The 16,254-nt window shown below is 52.4% G+C and overlaps 1 protein-coding gene across 1 annotated transcript in view; it reads left to right on the top strand.

The window, feature by feature from the left end:
• Positions 1 to 16,254, top strand: part of CTCF (CCCTC-binding factor) — a 713,286-nt gene that overhangs the window by 261,791 nt on the left and 435,241 nt on the right. Inside the window, exon 6 of the mRNA XM_086945216.1 lies at positions 9,790 to 9,910. Within this exon, the coding sequence (XP_086801342.1) occupies positions 9,790 to 9,910 (121 nt within the window). The remainder of the gene's footprint in view (positions 1 to 9,789; positions 9,911 to 16,254) is intronic.

Here is a 16,254-nt window from a genome sequence, read left to right as displayed (position 1 = left end):
CTTCAGAAGGTGGTGTCGGTCGGCTCCGCGTCTGTCGTTGGCGTTGTGGTTGCCCGGATGACGTTGCTGTAGCTACTTAGATGCCGCCCTCGCACGCTGACGTCAGCTCTTTATTTTTCCACGCCAGCCAGCACTGATCTGGGAAGAGCGGTACCTCCAGTAATTTTTTGGCTGACTTTTTCTTGATTTTTGTAGACTTCTTCTTTTTCAAGTCTTCGACTCCTACGCTACACAAGGGATGCCCGACTTCAAGCCGTGCGGTTCCTGTTATCGTATGATGTCGATGACTGATCCCACCGCGTGTGCCTTTTTTTGCCTGGAGCGCGACCACGACTGCCGTTCGATGGCGCCGAAGGCTTTGCAGGAGCGGTCCTGAAAGCTGCTTGAGCACAGGCAGTCTGCTCCGCACCGTTCGAGGTCCCGTCGCGAGGGAGGTCGAGGGACCGGTCGCGGAGCCACCATCATTCGGGCTCCAAGTCTTCGCACTCAGGGTCGGGTAAGTCAAAGAAGTATTGTTGCTCTTCGACTTCTCGTCAGTCGGCCGACCCGACGTGGGACACAGGTGGTGCCCCTCTCGCGGCTCAGCGTTTTCCTCCCTTCCGGGACCCAGAGCGACTCCCGCCCAGCTTTGTACGTTCTACGTGGCAATGCACGTCATCTGTGGGCGGCCCTAACCCGCCTGCGGGCCCTTTGGACGCGATTGGGGGGGGTCCCCTCCTTGGATCCAGATAAGCGCCGGTTGACCTGATTACGCCTCCTCCGGCACCACTACCGCGTCGACCCCCGGCCTCCATCCCGACGTGGACCGGCGCCATCCGACGCCGGATCCGGCGCTGAAAGGGTTTTTAATGCCCCTGTTCACTCCTGGGGCCCCTTTTCAACCAGAATGGCACCCAGATGATGAGGAGGAGGACTGGAAGGGGTGACCCTCTAAATGACCAGGTGGACAGTGAGCAGGACTGGAGAGAGGAACTGGGGGATGCCAGTGGTTTGGACACCTCTCCTGACCTTGGCATGTTGTCTCCTCTTACCGTGGCTACGGAGGAGGGAGCGTCAGACGCAGTGGTGTTGCGTAGGGTGGCCGAGGCTCTTAACCTCCAGCTTCCTACGGTGGCGGTCATGACTAACCTCCTGACAGAGGTGCTTCAACCGGCCCTTGCTACCATTTAATGAGACCCACACCGACATCCTTTAGGGCACATGGTCCAAGCCCAACATGGGGACTCCCGTGGACATGATGATTGCCAGACGCCCCCGCCCAGCTCTGCGCGACTTTACTTTCCTTCCCCAACACCCTACCCCTGAGAGCTTGGTGGCCCAAGCCTCCACTTCCAAAAGCACCTTCCCTACCGCTCCACCGGAAAGAGAATCCAAGAAGCTGGACCACCTTATAAAGAAAATGTACTCTTTTGCCAGCTTAGGACTGTGGTCCTAAAATGCTGCATGTTTCTTGGGGCGTTATTCCCACTCAGTGTGGGATACGGTGGTGCACGAGCTGCCTCAGTATCCGGAGGAGGTCTGGGCAGTGCTCTCCCCAGCTGTTGCCGCCGGGAGCGATGCAGTGAAGTTTGTGATACGTTGTGAGCTGGACACCTCCGACTCTCTGGACAGAACCATTTCAACCTCAGTAGCACTTTGTCGATACCCCTGGGTGAGGTTGACTGTTTTTTCAGTGGATGTCCAGAACACCTTGATGGACATGCCCTTTGATGGCCGTTGCCTTTTGGCATCAAAGCTGACAACGCTCTAGAGCGTTTCAAGGACTCTCGGGCTACAACTAAGCCCTTATCCAAGCCTCACCACCCGCCATGCGCAGCCTGCTTTTCACCCCTTTTGTGGCTAATGAAGGGGTGCCCCGCTACGTCCTGCCAAGAGCCACAGGCCGCAGCAAGTTTTGCAGCATGAAACTTTCTGGATTCACTATGCTGTGCATTATTCCGCCATCTAGTGGTTGTGTCCGGAATTGTCGTATTTCTTCTTTTTAGGTCTTGCCTGAGCCAGTGCACATGCGCTGCTTAGTGAGGCTTATAGTAAGGACTTCCATCTCAGACATCTTTACCTCATGTTTTTAGGTCTCGGCTGGTGATAGCAGCGCAAATGTGCTGCTCTCAGCATTCGAGAGCTTCTTAAAATCAATACGGAATTGGAAGGGGACTTGAAGCCCCGCCCATCTTTTTAATTGGTTAGCCTAATTTTCCATGCAAAACGGTGGCTTCTGATTGTAAAGGAGGCTTCTTAGTCCCTCCTTGTTGCCATCCTGTCTCCTTTTGACCCTGCCCACCGGGATTGGATCATTTACTGGCGGCGTGACACTCTCCTTCATTAGTCGGTATGCACTTTTTTCTTCTGACTCGGCTTTGGCAAAGTCAGCCGCATGTATATTTTTGCATTGCGCTTTCTCTTAAAGTGAAGGCGCGATGCGAAAATAAACACGGGGCTGCCTTTGCGGTACCGTGCTTGTTTTATTTGTTAAATAATGGCGGCGCAAGTCTTATCCCACACGACTCGCCAACTTGTTGCTTTTTTTTATTTACATAACAAATATTGACGCCGCACATCTTGTTAATTTTTAATCGCTTATGCTTCTGTAGTCATCGGGGTTTACGGTCTATGTGATGTTACTTTTATTATGTTTACCACTTAGTAATCTCTCTAAAGAATTCACAAAGCTCGATTGCTTCTCCTACCACTTTAGATGCTGTTAGGGCTCTAGGTACAGGAAGGGGTCAGTAAAGGGTGCAAGCCTCGCTCTTCACATGTAGGTTTCATACACTTAAAACGGAGGTGACCGTGCCGTTCACATTCTAGTGTCTATGATGCACGTAGTTTCAATGGGCTGGCTTTAAACGCTGCCTTCGGAGGTCCTTGAAGCAGCTGGGCTCTCTAGACCTCCCAAACCACAACAACAAACAGCAGTGATCACCGAGCGCCCCTGTGTTCACGTACAGCCCACCTATAACGGCGAGAGATGGCGGCGGCGGTATGATCTGTGCTCACGGCCCCTGCTCTGTGAGACAGCAGATGCGCGGGGCTGCTTGTGTGCCCCCCCCCCCCCCCCCCTCTCTCTCTGTGTGTGTGAGCCGAACGCACAAAGACTTTGCCTGACTGCGTGCAAAGGTCACAGGGCAGGCCTGGCAGGAAGAGGTAGGCAAGGGGTCAAAGGGCTGGGTCTTGGACAGGCTTTCCTACTGCCCGGAATGTGTGTGTTTGTGGGAGGGGCAGTGCCCGTGGATGGCACTCTACATGTTTCTCATTGTGGAAACAGTTTATTGTCTGTCAATGCTATCCCCTGGTATTCCCTCTTCAGCATTTGAGAATTTTACCTTAAGAGTCAAATCACTTACTTTCCGGGCCCCTTTTACTTCTGTGAGTCTCCCGAGTGTATGTGGTTGTCTCTTTTCTTGAATGTTTGCATTTCCTTGAGTATGTCTTTCAAGGGTCTCTGGGTGTTCCCCCTCCTTTTAGTGACTGGGGTTTAGTCTGCTGCTTTTGTGATTGTCTTTTAACTTGTTGTTGCTGCAGTCTTTACAACCTCACTGCACGGGAGTGGATGCCACCAATCCAACTCTTTCATGTGTAAGCAGCCCTCCACTTGTTCCCACTAGTGCCCGCACATGGTCCATGTAGGAAGGTGGATATCTGACTATATGGTTACCCTAACTTTTTGCCTTGTGTTTAGCTGGTTTTCGACTTAGCCTGGGGCCCCGATTAGCAGGATCCCAGGCCAACTATCTGCTCTCTTTGTAAAATGGACTCCATGTACTTTAGGTACATCGCCAATTGGATATTGGGTCACCTTATGAGCCCCTGTATAGTGTACCATAGGTACCCAGGGCATAGGTGCATCCAAGGCCTACCAGGGGCTGCAGCATGTATTATGCCAACCCTGGCTGGCCATCCAAACTGACACAACTGGCTGATCACTCAGCTGTGGCAAGGTTGTGTAATCACCCCTTGCTTAGATATAATATTCCTATATCTAGCCTTATATATAGACACATCTGCACCTATAAATCACTCCTATTGCAGGCCTTGACAATCCTGAAGGCAGAGTGCTTGGTTTTATGTGAGATGGTGCTCTAGCATGAGCTGAGCCAGTCTGCAGCTTTCGGAACCATGTCCTTATAGCTGTTCTATGATATAGCCATACCATATACTCAAGTGCATTATAATCCTTGCGGTTAATGCTAACTTTGGTTTGGCTTTAACGAAACATGTAGTGAAAGGTGTCGTACGCTTTGGAATACTACCCCCTGCCAGTCCTGGCGGCGGGGGTAGCATTCCACCCTTCTAGACGGAGAAGACATGTAGTTGTAGCTTTACCCGGTTAAAGTTAAACAGGGCCTCAGCATCACAAAATGGATGCTGCTGCCACAGACACAAGCCTGATCTCCTGCAGCTGGGAGCCCTTCCAGCGACGGAGGCCTGGACCATAGGTTTCCTGCCTTGGGAGTGCTAGCACCTCCCCAGACAGGCTATAGTGTATTGGGGCAGGGTGGGTTAAATGAAATAAGACACTGCCTGGGGCACACAAGGTGCTCCATGCATAGCCCGGTTCAAACCCACTCCAGCCCCAGCTCTGGCACGAAACTGGACAACGGGAAAGGGGTGTAACAACCCCTTTCCCAGGTTCCACCCATAGGAGGGACCTAGCAGGTAATCCAGCCCCTTTAATCTGTATAAAGCTAGGAGCTGAGTCTAGAGACTTTAGATTATCCTGAACTGAAACTCTGAAACGAAACTCTGAACCTTCGACATTCTACTGCAACTAGAAGACTGAAGAATCTCCCTTGTGGTCAAGGAGTGACCACCCTGTGCAAAAAGGCACCAACTAGTGAATTGCCGATTTGCTTTGTTGATGCTCTCGTAGGATCCAGGCGACTCTTCTTCACAGGACTGGACTTCCAGACTTCTCGGACCCCGACCCACACCTCCAGTAAAGCTGAGACCCGTGGCGGACACGAGAGACGTGGGACCGGACACCTGGCCATTTTGCTCTTTGCTAAACTGTGCAGATTCTGAGGCGTCCTCGAAGTTGTGCATTGGGGATTGAGAAGTCCCAACTCTGAGCCATAAGTGCACCGAAGCTCAGCCCTCCACACTCCACGAGTGCCGCGTGGGGGCCGCTCTTGCATTTCTCCTTGGCTCGTCTTTGCGGTTGCTAGCCCATTGGTAAGTGGCCATCTTGAAGACACCATTTTGAATCAACGCTGCTTGCCTGGTTGCTCTGGGCTTGCTCTTGCTTTCCTGTAAAGGGGAAGCTCCACATACCTTGCTGGTCTGTACAAGTAGCCGATCTTCACTTCCTGCGTGGGTTGCCTTTGCCAAGGCTTGTTGACTCCAGTCCGGAAGCCGACAACGCCAACAGCGAGAGCCTTCGTGGGACAGTCCGTATCCAGCTCCTGGTCGTCGTCGACGCCTCCTGGACCACGTGGCTTCAGAGACAAGCTTCACTTCTTCACCTGTTTGCAGCTCTACATCGCCTGGTTCCTTCCTGGTCACTGGCTAGTGACCCAGTCTCTGTCCCCTCTGCTTTCAGGTTCTTCACTTCTTCATTCCACCCATGGTATCCATCCGGAAATCTTCCTCTTGGTTGCCTACAGCATCTTCTTGCATCTCTCCATAGGATTCGACGACGAAACCCAACACGACTTCACACCTATGCACCCGGCTTCCCTGGGTGAGGTAACTCGAGTACTCCGGTGCTCCCGTGGGTAATAACTATCCAAGTGTTCTACTTTAACTGGGTTTTCCCGTAGTCCACCCGGAAGTGTCCGAAATCAACTACTTTGTTAACTTTACGTTCCCATTAAAAGTCTGAGAACTCGCATGTGTGTTTAGACACTGCACATGCATCCTGTGAGACTCCTACTTCCCAACCTGTGGTTGCTCAGTGTAGTCCCAGCGATGCCCTAGGCCGATTCACCTGTTCTGAAGTGGTTCTTATACCACTTACTTAGTATATGGTTCGTGAGGCCCCTAGGGCAGAATTGTATTTGTGCAACTTATAGTATGCTTATTGAGTCACTTGTGCTGTATCTCGAACTCTGACCTCATAAAGAGTGCAGAGGGGTTGTGTTAGTAATAAATACATATATATTTGATATATACCTTGTGTGGTGTCCTTTCATTTTGGTATTCAAGGGGTTATTATTGGTAAAACAATTGGCTTCACATGCTCTCTGAAATATTAGCCTAAGACTGCTTTGTCCATGCTACCACTGGGATAGCTGGTCTATAAGGTTGACTTTACAACCATCACCATAAGGGTTGTTTGGACTGATACAGGCTGCCCACTAGAATAGTGGACATCACATATCAGGCCAACTTCTCACAGTCCACTACTGCATTTCTTAGCACCTTTACTGTGGCATAGTCCTGGCTTTTACCAAACACTAGCAAGTGAACAGTGTATTTTAAAACTATATTTCTGAGAGGAAAAGTGAACAAATTCCAAAATGGAAAATAGTTAGATTAAAAAACATAGAATGGTTGATTGAGCTCAGACTCTGATACTATCCAGGGGCCGTATTACCAAAAGTGTCCCAAGGGGGGGGGGGGGGGGGGGGGTGTTTGTGTGTGTGCGCGCAAATGAGGAAACACTTTGTCTCTGCACTCATATGCATCTTGGACACAGGCGGAGAGGCCAAGGATCTGGCTTTGGGCAGACTGACTGTGTCACAAATAGGTGGGGCATAGTCATTGTGCTGTCTGGGACACCCCTCGAGTGGGGAGAAAGTGGGCCGACGGACGGGGAGAGACGCACACACTTCCCAGTGGGAGCAGTAAAAACGCTTGAGCCCTTTTAAATTTGTGGTCACAACTTACACGCGTTCGAGGGCCACTCTCTGACCAGTTTAGTTTGTGAGCCAGGGCCATGTCAGCTGTCCGGTGGCACACCCTGACTGCTCTTGGAGCTAAAATCTGTGGTGCAGTTTGTGGCCCCCTCGTGCCTGCTTTCTTTGGTCAGGCCCTGTCGTCCATGTGAATGAGTGTTTGTTCTTGCCTTTTTGAGCTTCCGTCTATCCTTGCTCAGCCTATATCATGATGCTGTGTTTATGGAATGGGATGAGTGTGAGTGCTGGCTATTAAGTGTGGACCAGGAAGCTGAGTGGAGAGGTCATCCTACTGCAGATTGGGTGTCCGGCATGTTACTGACACGACAAGTGGTCGGCAGCCTGCATATTGCATACATTTTCACCTCCTTCTCTTTCTTACCTTCTCTGAAGCATTCAATACCATGCTCTGCACAACCCCCTATAAAATGCTGGCACATTGAATGTGGTTCAAAGCACTACCCCCCATAACTGACAAATACAGCCTTATTGTCCACAGGAGTTCCTATTGACTCCTCTGGCTAGCAGGTGAAATCCCCCAAGGCTCTCTCCTCTCATGAGTAATTTGAAACTTATATGTAATACTGGTGGGAATCTTTCTGGTAAACCCAGACATCAGCTTTCGCCAGGATGCAGAAGACATCGAGCTTTAGATAAGGATCGCAATCGAATCTTGACATTCCCTTTCCTCGTAAATATTTGAACCATGGCCTGCCTCAGACAAAGTCTGACCAAAATTGATTTCATGTGGTCACCCACTGCCTGCTCTCGGTGACCAGGCCGTGCCTTTGTCTCGAGAGCCACCCTTACAAGCATTAAAAATGCAATAGGTCTCGCCTTTCATTAAGTTAAAGCCATTTGCTTTGCTATACAATACCATTAGCAAAGCAAATGGCTTTAACTTAATCAAAGGCGAGACCTATTGCATTTTTAATGCTAGTTTTTTTCTTCTGGCCACGCATTTGATTGGCCATTTGCGTAAGGCTTCCACAAAGGAAAGCACGCAAATGGCCAAAGGCTCGGGTATGTCCCACCTTCTCTTTAAATGTTCCCTCCCATAGCCTATGTGTCTCAGGAGAAAGCCCAATCATCAGCAGCGCGCAGTGTGCCAGCTAAACGGCAGGCTGCATTCTAGTATCTGGTTACTTGTTTTCCAAAAGTAACGTCCTCCCAACTTTAACAGCTAAAAGTTAACCATAGCCGCCATCCTTCTCCCTTCGTTGACACATTTGTACGTGCATGCTTTGTTATGCAGCCGTACATGTCCCCTATAAAGTAGCAAAATGTGTACCGTCTAATTTTTGGCAGAATGAGTACTCTCTAGCTTCATGCACTTCCCTTACCTAGAAATCAAACCGAGGTGTTCCCAAATGTTGGCACGTATGCCGAAGAGGCTACCGGGTGACGTGTTGTGCATAACCCAAGCCTCTTAGGACAGTTTGGAACTACGGGATGTGCGTCACGCCTGAATGCCTCTCCTCCAGGGGCCCTGTTACTGAAATCCTATCCCTGAAACTCCGGACCTTAAATCCATTCGATGTGCGCAAAGCATTGTAGTGCAATTGCCTATATAGCGCACTCTATCTCTGAGACGTTGAAGCGCTATTTAATCAACAAGGTTCGGTTTTACTGGGTGTGGTTGACCCGATATAATGCGCTGCTTGTAAGAATGTGCTGCTTTACTGCTGCTTATTGAAGAAGTAAAATCCTCTCTTTGGGCATTAGTATTCCTTCCTATGGCATCAATGTGCGATCTGGGAGTAGCCTGCTCGTGAGTGTGTATTGGGAGAGGGATACCAGGACCGGGACAAGTATAACTCGTGCTCTGGGAAGTTTTTTTTTCCAGCATCGAAGATGTTTTCCCGTCTCGAAAAGCCCACTTTTGCTCATATCTTAGCTTGCAGGTTAATTCGCTTGAGAAAAGATACAAAAAAAATAAGTTGGCATCTATTTTATATTTAAATATTCAGTAACCTGAGTTCCATTAATTAGTAGGCAGAAAATTGTTACTAAGCCTAACCAGAAGAGAATGAAAAGTATCCCAGTGCCTATCCAAAGTTCTATCTAAGGTGACACCAGGTAAGTCTTTTTAAGAAAACTGTAGAGTCTTTGATTTGTTGTTCACGAGAAATTGGGGTTGACGTTGTTTCAGGTTCACTCGGATCCAATGGAAAGGTATCAAAGTCAATGAAATAGCCAGATGCAGTTCGATCTATTTTTGGTAGCTCAGCAGCTTATGTTGAACTTGTAGATTGCTCTTGTTGAGGCATGTTGGTGTTGACATTGTTCGGTCGAATTGAAATTTGTGTTTCATTTGGATTTTGATTTTCTGTATCAAGAGGAACATGGCATTGTTGCATAGTCCATCATTCCGTATGGGAGACTCTTCGAAAGTGATGATCCTCTCCGTCTGGACTCCTGTATGGTAGCGAGAGGAGGGTGTTCCTCTCGCCCCCCAATCAAGAGCAATGGGAAATGTGGTTCTTTGAGTCCCTTTTTGCTGGTCCATTGTTTGTTACCCCGACACACCCAATTGAAAAAACAAGTCTACCCTTTCTAGGTATCTGTTTTGCATGGCCTCAGGAAGATGTATTGTGCTTTCTGAGCCTCCTGCAGGTCTTACTAAAACTCCACGAGTTAGCAGTGGCATCAGCTTCCAATGATAATATTAATCACCTACGGGAAGGCCTTGGGACGACAGCAGAAGCAAATATTGTTGCAGCCTCAGGTAAGGACCCTATGTGTGGAAGTCCTTGGTGCAAAGGGGACAAATGTCCCTGCCTTCGAATGCTAGGATATGGAAGTTAGAAGCTTTTTAGCCCCCAAGTGGGACTGTTCGGTACGTGACCATCATATTTTTAGCACTGGAGGCTATTAAAAGAAATTTGTCTTTAACTGCAAATAAATCATTTTGCCCAACAGTATATTCATGCAAATGTTTTCTTATTCTCAGGTGAGCAAATTGAAGCGCCACATCCGTTCTCACACTGGAGAACGCCCTTTCCAGTGCAGCTTGTGTAGCTACGCCAGCAGAGATACATACAAACTGAAACGACACATGAGGACTCACTCTGGTATATATTTTTTTGCTAATTTGCACCAGTAACACTATTGTGCTCTTTCAATAATGTAATAATATTTGACCTACTTTGTGCTAGTATGTAAAGGATTCTGGATTTGGATGTTAATTTAGCACAAGGATTGAATGCTGAACCCTATTTTCACAGCTCCTTTATTGCTTTCATCACTTGTCATTACAGTATAAGACAGTACAGTGTATCACTGTTTCGACATGAAAAATGCTCCGTTTCGTTTACTATGAGAAACTAACTCATGAACACATGGATGGGTCTCCTAGCTGTAGGAATAAATATATGGCTACTGAGCATCTGTAGGAAGCTGGCTCTGTATATACTATACCAAAATGAGGTAGGCAGAGGTAAAAGTTCATAGCACATTACTCTCTATTTGTGGTAGGGTGGGCGAGCAGCAAGTCTTTATCAGATGGTAGTGTTAAGCATTTGTTGTACACACTCAGGCAGCAAAGGATGTCACACACGCAAAGACTGAACTCAAACTCATTTGTTTGTATAAAAATATTTTTTAGTTATATTTATTTTTTAGAACCAAGCAAGCCTGGTACAGGTAAGTGTAAATGATACTTTTCAAGGGATGTTGAACAATACAAGCAAGCTGAATGAAAATGACTTCATTACAGAGTTGTAAATACTTTCAATGCAGTGGAAGTTACTGTGATATTACTTTTTAATACTTATCAGATTACTTTTTCTACTCTGTGTGATATGCCTAGATATCACACTGGTACATTTCCAAGAGGAATGGTAAGTAAAGCAGTTTTTAGATATTTGCAGTTTTTCAAGTTCTCATACAAAACCAACTCCACACTTAGAACAATTTTCACAAGAAAGCAGTCCATGCAGTCTTATGGGAAGAAATTTGGTAATCGGTTTCAAGGTAAGTACTTTGGTTTGGGAGTTGGTATTCTGGGGTTAGAACCAGGGTTCTCCCAGGGTCAAGGATGCACTCTCAAAGCACCCTCAGGGGCACTAGGGCGGGCGGGTGTAGAGTGCTGAGGCCCAATGTTATCCAATTGGGTAGCTGCTCTCGAGCAGCCCGCAATGTTCTGAATCTGAATCAGATCCCAGACCTGAGGCAGAAGCCGGGCTCTGGAGGTACGCACTAATTTTAAAAATTGTAATACTCTGTTTTTATTTGTGTTGATTAATAACCTGCTAAACAGCTGAGTGAAACTTGCATCCTACCTTCTTGCCACGCAGCCGATTGAGCGCTGTCGCGGTAATTGTTTGCTTCATTTCCAGCGGCCGCCATCGCAGGCGTGCTCGCTAGCCACGCCCCCTTGAGGCCACGCCCCCTGCCTATATAAAGCATCTGAAAGAGACACGTTAGTGATAGATTCCTTACCTTAGAATATCCCCAGGCGTCAGACTGGATCCGGAAATTTTTGCGTAGCAATACCCCTGCGCGCTGTTAGGCGTCGTCTGCGGCTCCGCGTCCGTCGTCGGCGTCGTGAGCGCCGGGATGACGTCATCGGAGTATATAGACGGCGCCCATGCGCGCTGACGTCAGTTCTTCTTTTTTCCGCGCCAGCTAGCGCAGATCCGGAAGAAGCTCTACCCCCAGTCACTTTTTGACTGAAAACTTTTTGATCTTTTTGATCCTCTAATTCGTCGATTCTCGACGATCGGTGCCAGGGATGCCCGGGTTCAAGCCTTGCTCGAAGTGCGGCCGACTCATGTCGGTCACGGACCCCCATCGCCGGTGCCTGAAGTGCTTAGGCCTCGACCACGACGATCGAACCTGTGACGACTGCCGGGCCCTGACGTCGAAGGCTAGGCGGGAGCGGTCCCGCAAGCGTCTCGAGCTGAGGCAGTCGGCCCCGCGCCGCTCCAGGTCCCGGTCCCGGTCCCACGGGAGGTCGAGGGACAGGTCGCGAGGTCGGAGTCATCGACGCTCCGGGAGTGGTCACCGATCGTCTGGATCCAAGTCCTCAGGTAAGAGGCATGAGAGGTCGGAGCGGCACCATCGGTCCTCCGACCCGCCCCGACGCTCGCTCGATGCGGCCGGGGGTTCGGGCGACACCGCCCACGCGGCTCCGCGGGAGTCGCAAGCGTCGCCGCCTGCCCCACACCTTCGGGTCCCTGGGCACGGCGCGTCGCAGGAGGAGGTCGAGAGGTACCTCATGGCCATGAGGGCCCTCCCTCCTCAGTCGGTTCCCGTGGCGCCTTCGGGCCGATCGGCTCCGTCTGGAGGTCCTTCCGGGTCGGGCGCTTCGGCCCCGACGACGTCGGGTGCTTCGGGCCCGGCGCCGCTGGCGACTTCGGTCCCGGCGCCGCGCGACCTCGCTGGATCCGGCTCCGGATCCGGGACCTCGCCGGTCGACCTTACGACCTCACCGGCGCCGTCCCTTCAGGTGTCGTCCCCGGCAGCCGTAGTGGTTGCCGACCCCAATGCTTCCTACGGTCCGCCTCAGGCGTCGGAGGGGCGCCGCTGGGCGCCGATTCCATCGGCCGTCGGAGAATTCTATCTCCACGAGGAGGCCCTGGCTGTTCATCCTGGTCTCCAGGAGCTGGGTGACGAGGAGCAATGGGAGGGGTCCGAGGACCCTCTGGCACGTGATTGCCAGTCACATCAGGACTGGACATATGAGCTTGGGGAGGCCAGTGGTATTGACACCTCGCCAGACACTGGATTTACATCGCCCCCGACTGTGGCTTCGGAGGCGGGTTCTGCTTACAGCGTAGTGTTGACGAAGGCAGCTAAGGCCCTAAACCTTGAGCTCCCCGTCGCGGCCGTGAGGACTAATCTCCTCACTGAGGTGCTCAAACAGCAGTCCGGCTCCGCGGAGCCCCTTCTGCCGTTCAATGAGGCCTTGTGTGACGTTCTGCTGGGCACTTGGTCCAAGCCCGCCACAGGTCCCCCTGTGGATAGGAACGTGGCCAGACGCTACCGCCCGGCACCGGGCGACCCTTGCTTTTTGTCCACCCACCCCACCCCCGAGAGCCTGGTCATCCAGGCCTCCACTTCCCAGACCGCATTCCCGACGGCCCCGCCCGATCGGGAATCCAAGAGATATGAGCAGTTCGGGAAGAAGGTCTTCTCGTCTGTGAGCCTAGGGCTCCGGTCAGTCAACACCAACTGTCTCTTGGGCCGCTACACCCACACTCTGTGGGACACGGTTGCGGAGGTGCTGCCACAATGCTCTGAGGAGGTCAGGGCTAAACTCAGCCAAACCCTTGCGGACGGCCGAGATGCGGCACGATTTTCCATCCGGTGTGGGCTGGATACCACGGACTCACTGGGCAGGGCGATGGCAACGACGGTGGCGGTTCGACGCCACGCCTGGTTGAGGTCCGCCAATTTCTCGGCCGATGTCCAGGCCACTCTCCTGGACATGCCGTTTGATGGCCGTCGCCTCTTCGGCGACAAGGCAGACCATGCGCTGGAACGTTTTAAGGACTCCAGGGCCACGGCCAAGTCCTTGGGCCTTGCGGCCCCACGCCAGCAATCGGGTGCCTTTCGCTCCTTTCGTGGCCACGGAAGGGGCGCCCCACCACGGACCGTCAGCCACGCGCCGCAGAATGTTCAGCAACGCGGTGGCGGCCGTGGGAACCGCCGTGGCGGTGGTCGGGGTCAGCGGCGAGGCCAGTCCACACCTCCCTCAGCAGCCCCCGCCTCAAAACCTTCCTAGTCCGAGTTTTCAGGCCCATGTGACGCCTGTGGGAGGCAGGGTTCGCCATCACCTCTCCCACTGGCATACAGTCACTTCGGACAGGTGGGTGCTGCAAATTGTCCGAAGGGGTTTCTCCCTCCCCTTCGAGTCTTCCCCTCCATCCATGCCACCTCAATGCCACCGTGTGTCGGGGGATCACTTGCGACTTCTGCAAGAGGAAGTTTCGGCCCTCTTGGCCAAGAGGGCCATCGAGCGCGTTCCTGGGCCAGAAGTAGGACGTGGCTGTTACTCCCACTACTTTCTGGTACCCAAGAAGGGCAAAGGGGGCCTACGCCCTATCTTGGATCTGCGGAACGTGAACGGCTTCCTCCGTACGGAGTAGTTCAAGATGCTCACTTTGGCTCAGGTCCTGGCTGCCCTGGACCCAGGAGACTGGATGGTAGCGTTGGACTTGCAGGACGCCTATTTCCACATCCCCGTCCTGCCGGCCCACCGGCGTTACCTGCGGTTCACGGTAGGCCACGAGCACTTTCAGTTTACCGTGCTCCCCTTCGGCCTTGCCAGCGCCCCACGGGTGTTCACGAAGGTGATGGCGGTGGTCGCAGCCCATCTGCGCAGGCAAGGGGTGTCAGTCTTCCCCTACCTCGACGACTGGTTGTTGAAGGCGGGCTCGCCCCAGACAGTCGTCAGCCACCTCCAGACTACGGCCGACCTCCTGCACTTGCTGGGGTTCTCCATCAATGTGCCGAAGTCACACCTGTGTCCCTCTCAGAAGCTCCTTTTCATCGGAGCGGTTCTCGACTCGGCGCAGTTTCGGGTTTACCCACCCGAGCAGCGGGTTCGGGATATTCAGGCTCTGATTCCTGTCTTCGGGCCGTTATCCCGGGTCTCGGTCAGGTTGACGCTGCGGCTTCTGGGACTGATGGCCTCCTGCATCCTTCTGGTGCGTCACGCCAGGTGGCGGATGCGGGCTCTGCAGTGGGACCTGAAGTTTCAGTGGGCCCAGCATCAGGGCAACCTGTCCGATCATGTCCTGATCTCGGAGGGCACTGCGAGACAACTGCAGTGGTGGCTCACGGACCGCGACTGGGTCAGTGGCAGACCCCTCTCTCTACCCCAGCCGGAGCACGTAGTTGTGACGGACGCGTCCCTCCAGGGCTGGGGAGGCCACATGGGAGAGGCGGAGATCAGAGGCCTCTGGTCTCCGGCGGAGTCCCGGCTCCACATCAACCTTCTGGAGCTGCGGGCGATTCGTCTTGCACTGAAGGCATTCCTCCCCTCTGTCAGGGGGAGCGTGGTGCAAGTGTTCACCGACAACACCACCGCCATGTGGTTCTGCAACAAACAGGGCGGTGTGGGGTCGTGGACCCTTTGCCAGGAGGCTCTGCGCCTCTGGCAGTGGCTGGAACATCAGGGCGTGACTCTGGTGGTTCAACACCTGGCAGGTTCTCTGAATGCCAGGGCGGACGAACTCAGCCGCCGGTGCATGATGGATCACGAATGGCGTCTGAACTCGGACGTGGCGCAAGGTCTCTTTCGACAGTGGGGAGAGCCTTGGTTAGATCTATTCGCCACAGAAGAGAACGCGCAATGTCAGCAGTTCTGCGCGTTGGAGTTTCCAAGGCGGCACTCGCTCGGAGACGCTTTTCGTCGCGAGTGGAGCTGCGGCCTGTTGTACGCCTTTCCGCCTATACCACTTCTGCCCAGAGTGCTGAAGAAGATCAAGCGCGACCGGGCCCAGGTTATCCTTGTGGCTCCGGACTGGGCTCGAAGATACTGGTATCCCGAGCTACTCAGCATGTCAGTCGATCCCCCGATTCGTCTGCCTCTTCGGGAGGACCTTCTGTCGCAGCAGCAGGGGACGGTCCTGCACCCGAACCTGTCCAGTCTCCACCTACAAGCTTGGAGATTGAGCGGCGGCAGTTGAGGCCATTTGACTTGCCTCCCGAAGTCTGTGACATCATTCTGGCAGCCAGGCGTCCCTCCACTAAGTCGGTATACGCCTGCCGGTGGAATAGATTTGTGGCATGGTGCGCAGCAAAGGCTGTGGATCCCCTCTCTGCACCCCTTTCGGAAGTGCTGCTCTTTCTTCTTTCCCTTGCCCAGCAGGGCTCTGCTCTGGGCACTCTTAAAGGGTATCTCTCTGCTCTTTCAGCCTTCTTGAGGCTACCTGATCAGCCTTCTTTGTTCAAGTCCCCTATAGTGAGTAGATTTCTGAAGGGCATCACACACATGTTCCCTCCTGTTCCCTTCGTGATGCCCCAGTGGGACTTGAACCTTGTTCTCACCTATCTGATGTGTGCTCCCTTTGAGCCACTTCATAACTGTCCTCTTCGCCTCCTTACGCTGAAGACGGCCTTCCTGGTTGCCATCACCTCTGCCAGGAGAGTGAGTGAGCTCCAGGCTCTTTCTTCTTCTCCGCCTTTCCTGTCTGTTCACCCTGATAAGGTGGTGTTGCGTACACGACCTTCCTTTCTGCCCAAGGTTGTCACGGCCTTCCACATCGGGCAGTCCATCACCTTGCCCACCTTCTTTCCGCCTCCGCATCCCTCGAAAGAGGAGGAGAGGCTCCACCGTCTGGATCCAAAACGTGCGCTCTCCTACTACTTGGACCGCACTCGCCAATTCCGGGTGGATGACCAACTCTTCGTTGGTTACGTGGGCGCGAAGAAGGGAAAGGCTGTACACAAGAGGACCATCTCCAGG

Source organism: Lissotriton vulgaris, chromosome 12, assembly GCF_964263255.1.
Source record: "Lissotriton vulgaris chromosome 12, aLisVul1.2, whole genome shotgun sequence".
In the NCBI taxonomy this organism is placed as follows: Eukaryota; Metazoa; Chordata; class Amphibia; order Caudata; family Salamandridae; genus Lissotriton; species Lissotriton vulgaris.
The sequence above is the reverse complement of the archived record's forward strand: the minus strand, read 5'-3'. Positions and strand labels throughout refer to the sequence as shown.